We start from the raw sequence: 11,048 nt of genomic DNA on the forward strand, positions 1-11,048 counted from the left end.
AGTAAATACTTGTTTAAAAGCAATGCAGTGGAATTGTTGTGAATTCTAAACTATAGAGTGCTGCAGCTATTTAACGTTAGAGTGTAAGTTTGGTTAATGAACTGCAAAGCACTCACATTCCTGGACCTCCTAACTCACCAGTGCCTGAATCGCCAATAATTAATAATAATAATAATAATTCTTGCATTTGATATAGCTCTTTATATCACGTCTTTGAGACGACTCAAAGTGCTTCAAAGAATATACTGTAAAGTGAATTGAGGGGATATTTTGTGGGTGAACTGTGACAGCCAATTGTGCATAGCAGTGTTCCATAAATAGTCATGGATTGAGTGACCAAAATAATATTGATATTGATGTTGGTCAGATTATGCGTGCATTTTAGAATGTAAAGGAGCACATTTAATTTCACTAAAGTGCTCTTATTATGTGAAACAAAATCGAATTTCTAACATAGATTTATGTTTTGCAGTCAAATTCACAGCTTTTGAATTCCAGCTGTGACCAGCACTATGACAAGATGAAGAGTTGCTGCAATGAGTGTCAACCAGGTGCACCACTTTATTCTTCAGTTTTGCAAAATGTATAGGTTTCTTGGTTGTGTTTTGTGTATTAGCCGGGTGTCTGACACCCACAGAAATCCACCTCCATGCCTAAGAGTCACCAAACTATTGAGAGTTCCACATATATGTGGTCTCCTTTTGTCTGAAATGGAATGAGTGCACTCTTGCACTCTGCGTGCCTAATTCTGAAGAGGATGACGAGAGCCGAGGTGAAGTGCTGTGCTGGTGGGGTTTATCCAACTATCTGTAGAAAGTCAGCTTTCATCTGATATCTGCAACTATGAATTCTTTCAATCTATTTGATCTCATTGGTCCAGGGTTTGTTCCTCTATGTTTCCCCATGAGTCCAGTTTAATGGTTCAACCACTTCACCTGGTGATCTGTTCGTCCTATTAATTACACTCTGGGCAAATATATACTTCCTGGTGCCTACCCTAAACTTGCCCTTCATATTCCTTTCTCGCTATTTTATATCACTAAAGCAAAATGAGTAAAATCCAATGGCACATTTGCCTCAACAATCACGTATGTTGAATGTGCAGTATTTACACACAGGTAACATATGAAAAATACATTTCATTAAAACATGAAGGTCATGAAATTTGTGAAAATAAGCATAAGTTTGCTTTTCCTACAAAAACTTTGTAAAAACATTAATGATTACAATTGAAGACAAGTATCACACAGAAATCATTAAAATGATAATATGGGTTTCACATCATAATAATAAACTTTACATTAGTTTATATTTACATTGGGAAGACATCTCAAAGCACTTCACAAAATATGTTGTAAAATGCAGTGACTGTGTATTTTGTGGGTGAAGTTTAAGTTTAAAAAGTTGTTTTCCCCAGAAAATTTGCACATGAAGTGAGAACTAATTATTGTTTGTACTTTTGGGTGAGTTGCTGCATTTGAGAAGCTCCAGGAATTAAAATCTTCCTCTTAGAGGTTCTGTGAGTTTGCTTAAACCTGGAATTGCTTGACGAGGTGCTGATTGTTTAAGTAAACCCTGGACCATTGGACACACTTTTATCCAATGTAGATGTCTGCACTTCTATATTGTTGCTGGAGCACTTTGCCAGAGGAGTTGTGCAAATGTTAACCTGAACTCTATTCTTTCAGGCTTTTATCTCTCCTCTCCATGCACTGAAAGTAAACCCGTAGACTGCAAACCATGTGGGGAAGGCGAGTACCTGGAGCACAGTAATTCTCAGGCAGAATGTTTCAAACAGATCGAGTGTGACGAAAGTTAGTATTTATTTATCTGGTTCAAGCTTGTGACCAACATTTACAAAATTAAAGTGGTCAGAGTTCACTGATTCGAACACTATTGATTCAATCAAAATTTCTCTTTCAAAGTGCTTTAGAAAAGGACGAACACAGGGTTAGAAAATAGATCTGCATGAGTGTAATTAGCTTTTACCGCTTTTTTTGTTAACTTCACTAAATTTAACCATCCAAAATATTGGAAAACATATTCACATTCAGAAAAATGTGAAAGTAATCCAAATTTATTTTTTAAAAAAAGGTTTTGAATTTATTGATAAGTTTGATTTTACCAAGAAATCCTTTAGAGAAGCATTAAGATTGAGTTTCATAACTGTTAGAAAGTTAATCTCAGCCATGATATGACACTGCTGTAATTTTGTCACTAGTCCAACATTTTCCAAAGATGTCACACGTTTTCTCATTTTGGAAAGCTTGGAATTTATCACTTAAAACTGAAAGAATTCAAGTTCAGTCTTTTTCCATGAAGGAAATGTTATCATATGTACAAAACTGCAATCACTCACAGGCCTGAAAAACTTCACAGTTTACAACATCTGCAACACTAAGTCATAAAAGAGATGAAATTTCCATTTTGTTTAGAAAATGCAAAGTCTGGTTGTAAGAGTCTTTACTGTTTAATGGCATGTTTATTTTTACATCTGTGGTTCTGTGTTTGAACTGTACATTATTACATAGCTACACCATGCTGTTTTAAGTAGATTATATGATTACTGGTTGTTATTGAGGTAGAGTATTTATTTCCTTCCCTTTGCAGTGAAATTGATTCGATTTTACACAGTAATACAATTATAGCTCTGTGCTGTTGGATTACAGTAGCTGTCACTAGTTGTTGAGTTACAGTGCTTCCTTGCCTTTACAGTTAAAGGATTTGAAGTCCTACAAAAAGGAGACACAGTCAAGGCCACTCAGTGTGTATGCACAGCTGGATCACACTGCTCTCAGGACTGTGAATATTGCCTGAAAGATAATCCCTGCCACCCAGGTTATGGAGTCACAGAAAAAGGTGAGGTAATGCTATTGGAATAGCGTTGACCTGAAGTAATCTGGTGCTCAATTGTAGTGAAATGTTAGATTTACCAGGCTGGTATTCCCTTTATACCCACATTCATTCATAATTTTAAATTAATTTGCTCTTTATAAATAATAAAATAATCCTTGCATTTGATATGTAGTGCTTTTCACGTCTTCTAGACATCCCAAAGCACTTCACAGAATATACTGCAAAGTGAATTGACTGTATATTTGTGGGCGAACGCGGCAGCCAATTGCGCACAGCAATGTCCCACAAACAGTCATGCATTGAAAAATGACCAATTTATTATTGTATTTTTTGGAGGGATTATTATTAGGCGTGTGGAGTAAGGAAACTTGCCCAAGGTTTCGCCCTCTGCCTGGAATTGAACCCAGGTCTCTCACTTGCAAAGCGAGTGCTCTAACCACTGAGCTGCAGGACTCCACATTTTATCTCTTTGTTGTTTACAGGACGTCCTTGGGGCCGATAAGCTACCACAAAACAACTACATAACAACTTTCACTTTTTATTTCTAATCAACTTTATTTAATAAATTTGAGACTTTGAGAAGTTTATTTTACATGAAATATATAATCTATAAATGCTAATTATTGTTAATAATAACATAAAGTAAAAACAAATTAATTGTCAATGCAACACTGCAGCAACTACACACAAGACTACAATGAAATAATAATCCTCATGTTTAATAAGGCACCTTTCACATCAGGAGGTGTCCATTAAGAATCCATAAGAATCAACAGTTGGGACAGATGCCCCTTGTATTTTCCAATTAATGCCCTTGTTGGCTTCTCTTAAGCCCTGCTGAACCATGATTCCGCACTGAGGTGCACCACCATCATGTCCCACTGGGTGGTTCAGCGTTGAAGATGATCAGTGCAATGCACAAGATCTCTCGGTGAGTTTGCTAGCAACACATTATTATCGGCAAACAGAAGCACCTCAATCCTGTCAGAAAGCCCCTGGAATACCAAGTCCATCCCCTTTGATGCCATGCAACACGTCAGTGATGAATATATCGAATAGGGTGGATGACAATGGGTCTTTTTCTTCCCCTTGCTACATTATTGAAGATTCGACTATTAATTGTAAGGAGCTGTAAAGACGTCTGTTTTATTCCTTCACTGTGCATGTTCTCTTGTCCCTGTCTATGTCTAGTTTCCTTGTTCTGCAAGCATTCTAATTTCTGATCATTTTCTTGTGTTCCACAGCAAACAGGGAATCTGACACAGTGTGTGAGCGATGTCCTTCAATGCACTTTTCAGAACAGATCTCTTTGACAGAAAAGTGCAAACGGTGGACCAAGTAAGTTTGCACATACTGTTACAGCACAATATTCAAAGGGGTAAGGCTTGCAGGAGTTTTGCTGCATTTGAATAACCCACTTATCTCATGGATGGGGTTCAAGATTATGGTCTATACATTATCAGTGATAATCATGACATCACCCCCCAAAAACATTTTGAGCCAAGAGCAGTCAATAATAATAATCCTTGCAATTGACATAGCGCCTTATCATCGAGATGTCTCAAACCGCTTCTCAGGATTTTTCTGTAAAGTGGCGTAACTGTGTATTTTGTGGGCGAACGAGGCAGCTAATTTGTGCACAGCAATGTCCTAATAGTTAGCACTGGTCTCGGATGTGGGGGAAGGTTTAAAGTGGAAATGGGTAGAAATTCCTAATCTGCCAAAGATTTGAAATACCTAACATGCCCAAAAAGAAATGCAGAATAACAGCTTCTAACTTAAGATTGTATCTAAGAATTTTCCAACATCCTGCATTACCTCAAATATTACGTCCATTGCTCAGATGCAGTCTTTAGATTTACAATACGATACAACTTTACATCAAGGTAGCCCTTCACGTTGGGAGGATTTCTGTAGCTTAGTGTTTAGAGCACTTGCCTCAAGAGGACCTGGGTTCAATTCCCGGCAGGGAGAAACATTGGGAAACTTTCCTTACTCCACACTCCTCTGTTTACTTAGCAGTAAGTAGGAACCCGGTTGTTAGTCAATTGGCGGATCACTTTTCCGGGGGTATAATTCCTACAGAAATAAATTAATAAATAATTTGGTCGCTCAATCCACTACTGTTTGTATGTCACTGTTGTGCGCAATTGGCTGCTGCGTTAGCGCCCACAAAATATACAGTCAATTCACTTTACATTACATTCTGTGAAGCGCTTTGAGACATCTCGAAGATGTGATAAGGCGCTATATCAAAGGCAAGGATTATTATTATTTCCTCCATCTACCTGATTATTTCTTCTTCAGTGGGTTACGTCAGTTTATGGAGAAGAGGTTTGTTCTCAGCATGTTGTTCAGTACCTGCCTGTCTGAAAACTTAAGTTGATAATACTGTTCAAGTTCCATACCTGTTTCTTAATTTTGATCCACTTTTTGCCCACTTGTAAAACAGACAGCTAGTGAAACTCGTGACTGATCTGTCAAGAATGATCCTCTGCATAATCTTTTTCTATGATATATTGTCAATTGCCTAAACCGCTGTGTCGGTGATTTTTAGAATGAACCCTATCCATTGGGAAATGTCCTCAAGTTATTGCAGCAAACTATTATTAGCAGAAATGTGATGTAAACTCTGTATGTAGCAATTGATTTCCACAGCGCTAGACACCAACGTATGATCATGATATGTTTGCGCAACGAGTTTCATTTTTTTGTAGGGGTGTTTTGATTGGATTGTACCTGCCAGGGCTGGGGGAATAGATCTTGAGCACAGTTCAAAAGATGAACATCCACATTTCACTGATGCTATGTTTATACTCCCAGAATAATATTAGTTGTGATTTCTCCAGCCTTGAATCGGAAATGGAAAGTGAAACACAAGGGTTCAGTTTCGGTGTTCTGTGCTAATGAACCTTAGCACTCTGAAATTGGATGTTGTCAAGAAATGGTCAAGCAATAGTCCTTTTTAATGACCTTATAAAAATTCTGAGATGTTCGAGAGCTTTGAACAGAATAAAGAGAGCAAGTCGAGTGCAAATCATACCCAGCGTGTTTAAATTGTTACTTCTCTGTGTTCTTTATTCTTTTTTGGTCCCTTGTGCACCAGCTGCAGTCAAGGTTTCTACTTTTACTACTAATAATAATCCATGCATTTGCTCCAGAGCCTTTCTCATCAGGAGGACATCTCAAAATGCTCCATTATAAAGTATGGTAACTGTGTATCTGTAGGTGAACACGCCAGCCAATTTGCACACAGCAGTATCCCACAAACAGCTATGAAGTGAATGATTAATTTTATTTGGTGGAGGGTCGTTGAGCAGGAAATAGGGAGAAGCTCCTCATTTTGAATCGTGCCGTGGGATCTCAAATGTCCACTTGATCAGGCAGATGGTTTGATGTCTCATTTAAAGGACGGGACTTCCCCCGATTGCCACCACCACACCCAAAGTTGATGGACTGCTGACCTTTGCTTGGCACCTCAGTATTATTTGATGCAGAGGCTGAGATTAACAATTTGGCATTGGTCCATAAAATACAAATCCCATGAAATGTAATTACTATTATTCATGGCAATATCCCACAACAAGCAATGAAGAGAGCTATTAGTTTTATTTGGGGAATTGTTGGCCAAAACACAGGGAGAAACTTCCTTCTTTTTAGAATGGGGCCATGGGATCTTTAACATCTACCCAAACAGCCTTGGTTTAACAGCTCATCTGAAGGACAACACCTCTAACAATGCATTTGGTTAATATCTTGATGTCACTGGCAAATGGGATCATTTGATCTATATTAATGATCATTAATATCTTTAATATTCCGTAGTTGTACAGCATTGGGACTGATCGAGAAGGTGACTGGAAACACTACGTCAGATGTAGTGTGCACCAATGGTGATGCAACTACCCTTCCCAGGACAAGTACTGCAGGTATGAAGTTTAATGGTCCGATTCCAAACCAACAATTTGGAAATCTGTGACTTGCCCTATTTATTTAGAGTTTTGTTGTCCTCATTTCTCTGTAATAAAACAATGTCCTGTTTTATCACAGATAAATGAATATGTCATTTATCTGAAATATAGCAGATATTTTAAATGCATAAGTAAAACGTATGTACTAAAATTCAGTATTATATTTGTAAAACATGATATTGCAAATTTATGTGATATTTTATTACATAAATAAAATGGAATTATGTAATGAATAATTACATTTTATATAAGAACATTATATTTGTAAAACAAAATAATTTTGTAATATTTTGTTACATAAATAAATAATAATAATAGTCCTTGCATTTGATATGGTGATTTATCACGTCTTCAAGACGTCTCAAAGCGCTTCACAGAATATACTGTAAAGTGAATTGACTGTATATTTTGTGCACGAAATGCTGATATCCCATGATTTTATGCACTTGTTTAGCTTGATTTTTTTAATTAAAATATTCCCAAACTAATTAAATCTGAGTTTTCTGCTTCCATTTGCCACAGTCATGTTGCATTCTCCCTCCAACTGAAGCCTCTGTCATCATTCTGCTCAGCGCCTATCCAATAATCTACTATCAAAACAAGTTTAAGTGGTCGGGCTCAATCGGCCTATTTCGTGTTAAAAAAATCACTTTGATTCCTTAAACTGTGGGGAGCAATTTATGTTTATATTTTGCCTTTCACATCAAAGAAAGGCCTCGGAACACTTTACAAAATCAGATCACTTAGAAGTGAAGTGAGTGTTGTTAAGGAATCAAACAGAGCAGCCCATCTACCCAGCATGCAGATGAGGAGAAATTACTGTGATAACTGAGAGAAAAAATCTGTACTTTACTTTATCATTGTTCTTTGCATTGTAGATGAATTGATATGGGGAGTTACTATGGGCCTTGCATGTGGATTTGGAATTATTGTAGCCCTCGTCTTTGCCATAATATCCCATGGAAAGATTAAAACGATTCTAACAGGTATTTGTTTCATTTAGATTTTGCATACAAAGTAAGAAATAGTAAAAATAATATTAAAAATTGTAGCTAGTGTAGCTCCATTGATGGTGGTAAGTAACCTACATCCTATCATGAGTACAAAGCCCTCAGAGACTTTCACTAGTGTATGACCTCCATTTCACTGCACCAGGGAAGTATTTTATGAATTTCAAGTGCTATTAGCACAACCATGCAGTGTCGATTACCGTCATTCACTTGTGTATTTTTGCATTCCTTGGCACCAAAAGTAATGAGCATTCATACCCACTAGTTAGTTTGTTTATTGGGTTATTGCACTGGTAACAGAGGTTTATTTGAGTTAATGCGGTAATTGTGATGGTTTAATGGAGGTCATCGCACAGGTAAAATGGTTTATTGGTAATGATGTTTTGGGGGGTTATTGTACTGGTGTTGATGGTTTATTTGAAGTATTGCAATAGTAGCTGTAGTTCAGGGGTATTATTTCTATGGTTTAATGAGATTATTGCACTGTTAAATCATCCAAATATTTCCGTGTGATTTTAACTTTGAAAGTTTGCACATATCTTCTTTCTAATAGCTCCCACCGTCCATTTGGAAAGGAGGAATAATATTATTTTTAAAACTAGCCAATGGAAAAAAACGCTTCCCAGTCCATCTTAGCAGCTGAAGTACAGTAGTAGTGTAGAGGATTAACAGAGCTGTATAGAGTTATGACCAGCTCTATCTGATCCATCTGTTCCACTCTGTTCTTTTCTCTAGATTGTGTTCAACTACGATTTGCTGTTTCATGTGGCAGAATTAGTGGGAAAAAGAGAAACCAGGTATGTTTTAAACAAAACTAGGCTGTTGGTTTCTGCATGTGTCCAATATCTGTATGATCCAAAAAAAGATCAAACAGAAGTCAGTCAAAACAAAGTGAATGCTCAAAACAATGTATTTTTTTAACAAAGAAGTTTGGGGTCGGTTAAGTTCCCGGAACAGCCAAGAAAAACATGCTTGATTCAGGTGATGGGTGTCTGCAGCCACTTGTGCTGTCACCAATCTGGTACTAAATGTGCTTTTACAATTTGCCCTAAGTGACTTCCTTTTGTCCATCATCTTTCTGCATTGATGTGGTTTAAATCAGGAGCTCAGCACATGTACGTGTCTCATCAGCAAAATAGATTTTGTGCTGGGTGGAAAGTGCTTGCTTTGTTCAACAATTAGTAAATGAGTTTATGGGTTCTGGAAGCTATATCTGAAGTAGTGGGAAAAAGTGCAGAATAAGTAGAAAAAAGAGAAACCAGGTATTACTTCTTTAGCGAAGAGCTTTTGGTTCCTTGAATCCAGGAATCCAGCCAATTTTAGCCGTTTAAGCCTCAATGGCCCTAAATTCTTCACAGTCGTAGACTTAAGATTATTTTTGTTAGTTTAAAATTTTGGAAAGTTCTTAAATTCAGAAACTTAGAAATTTATTCTACATTTAGAAATCTATTCTACATGTTTAAGGGCCGTGGAGAAACTAGCTGCCAAAATTTAAGTATGAACATAATTTGCATGGTTTTACATTTTAAGACAATCTGAGACAGTGAGTAAGTTAAAGCCTTGGTTGTGCAAAATACAGGGAGGTCCTGTTGAAAGGAACCCCAGTTGAGCACTGGTTTGTTTAGAGTGCAAGTCCACTGTCGGTCCTCACTAACCGGAAATACTGTATACACAGCATCCAGCACCGCTTAGCTGGTCTCCCACACTTACAAATTGGGCGATTTCTGGGTCATTCTAACACCAGCTGGTGACAGGGCGCCCACTACAACAACAACAACAACTTGCTCTTATATAGCGCCCCTCGCGCAGGGTAGAGTCTCAGAGCGCCCATTATGCTTGGGAAGCAGAAACCTTTGTCCACACCTTCGTCACTTCCCGGCTGGACTATTCCAATGCCCTCCTCGCTAGGCTCCCCCGCTCCACCATACACAACATACAATTAATTCAAAACTCCGCCGTCCGGATCCTCACCCGCACAAAACTCCATACCTCCATCTTGCCAGTCCTTGCCAGGCTCCACTGGCTCCCAATTAGCAAACGGATCGATTTCAACATCCATTCACTTGTTTTCAAATCCCTTCATGCCCTCACATCTCCCTACCTATCCGACCTGCTTATCCCCCGCTCCACCACCCGCTGCCTCCGCTCGGCTGGCTCCAGCCTCTTGTTTATCCCTCGACCCCTCCACTTCACCATCAGTGGCCATGCCTTTAGCCACTACCCCCGAAACTCTCTCCCTCTATCCCTCCTCCTTGCCTCCTCCCTCCCCACCTTTGAATCCTGCCTAAAGACCTTCCTTTTTGATCATGCTTATGGTCATCTCCCACCTCCCTTTCCCCCGGCTCGTCGTCATACTCCGCCACTGTCCAGCTCTCCGAGGCACTACCCCGTGTGAAGGGAGCTATATAAATGTAAGTTGTTTTTGTTAAAGCACAACTGATGTAGTTTCAGCCAACGACCCAGAATTGAGCTATTTTTCTGTGTTTCCTTATACACAGGGTCTGAGGTATTGGGCTCAGACAATCACATTATAATTGGATTGCTGTCCGCATTGACTCATTGCTGTCTTATAGGCATGCATAACATTCACTCACACACTCAAATTCACTCACATTTAGAATGTGCCAAGACAGCAGAACAAAAGGACACAGGTTTGGGGCTATTTACAAAGTGCAACTCCAGGGCAGAACCAGTAAAGATTTCTTTACCCAGAGGGAAAACAACTAGAACAAGTTGCTAGGAAGTGTAATTGAGGCCAGGATACTGGACATTTAAAGAACAGCTTGATGCTGTGATAGCAGAAAGTAATCTGGAGAGATCACTCCAAGTAAATAAGTAGGTATATTGGGAGGATGAGATGCTCTGAAGGCCCATTTTTGTCCGGATCTATCTTGTAATCTTGCGAATCGTGCATTTCTTCAGTTCACTTTAAGCTTGATGTACATCTAAAAATAGTTTTGTGTTGCTTTTTAAGGGAAGTTTTCCTATTGACCCATTGGTCAATAAACTGGCAAATGGTGAGTCTAACCAGGACCCTGAGAGTGAGCTGTTTCTAGCCCAAGGAAAACTGATGAAGAAGGTTGACAAAGACATTTTCTATATGTATACAGAAGTTCCAGACTGTACCTACTCTTTGGACTCTTGCTCTGGAGAAATCACTCAGACTAATAACGTGTTATCCTCAAGGCCTCTGGGAATGAATCCTGGCTGT

The 11,048-nt window shown here is 38.6% G+C and overlaps 1 protein-coding gene across 1 annotated transcript; it reads left to right on the forward strand.

The window, feature by feature from the left end:
* The first annotated feature begins 518 nt into the window (after positions 1-518).
* Positions 519-4,198, forward strand: LOC103179959 (tumor necrosis factor receptor superfamily member 5). Its single transcript, XM_007895523.2, has 4 exons — positions 519-551; positions 1,689-1,814; positions 2,716-2,859; positions 4,101-4,198. Exons 1-4 carry the CDS (start codon positions 521-523, stop codon positions 4,196-4,198), a joined length of 399 nt encoding a protein of 132 aa, XP_007893714.2. The 5' UTR covers positions 519-520.
* Positions 4,199-11,048: the final 6,850 nt, after the last annotated feature.

The sequence above is a fragment of the Callorhinchus milii genome, unplaced genomic scaffold, assembly GCF_018977255.1.
Source record: "Callorhinchus milii isolate IMCB2004 unplaced genomic scaffold, IMCB_Cmil_1.0 Scaffold2, whole genome shotgun sequence".
NCBI lineage: Eukaryota > Metazoa > Chordata > Chondrichthyes > Chimaeriformes > Callorhinchidae > Callorhinchus > Callorhinchus milii.

Bases quoted from the DNA above. Each gene is read 5' to 3' on its own strand.
- LOC103179959 (XM_007895523.2), top strand. From the start codon at position 521: ATGAAGAGTTGCTGCAATGAGTGTCAACCAG. The intron at 552-1,688 runs GTGCACCACTTT...CTATTCTTTCAG, and splicing joins CTGCAATGAGTGTCAACCAG to GCTTTTATCTCTCCTCTCCA. The intron at 2,860-4,100 runs GTGAGGTAATGC...TGTGTTCCACAG, and splicing joins TTATGGAGTCACAGAAAAAG to CAAACAGGGAATCTGACACA.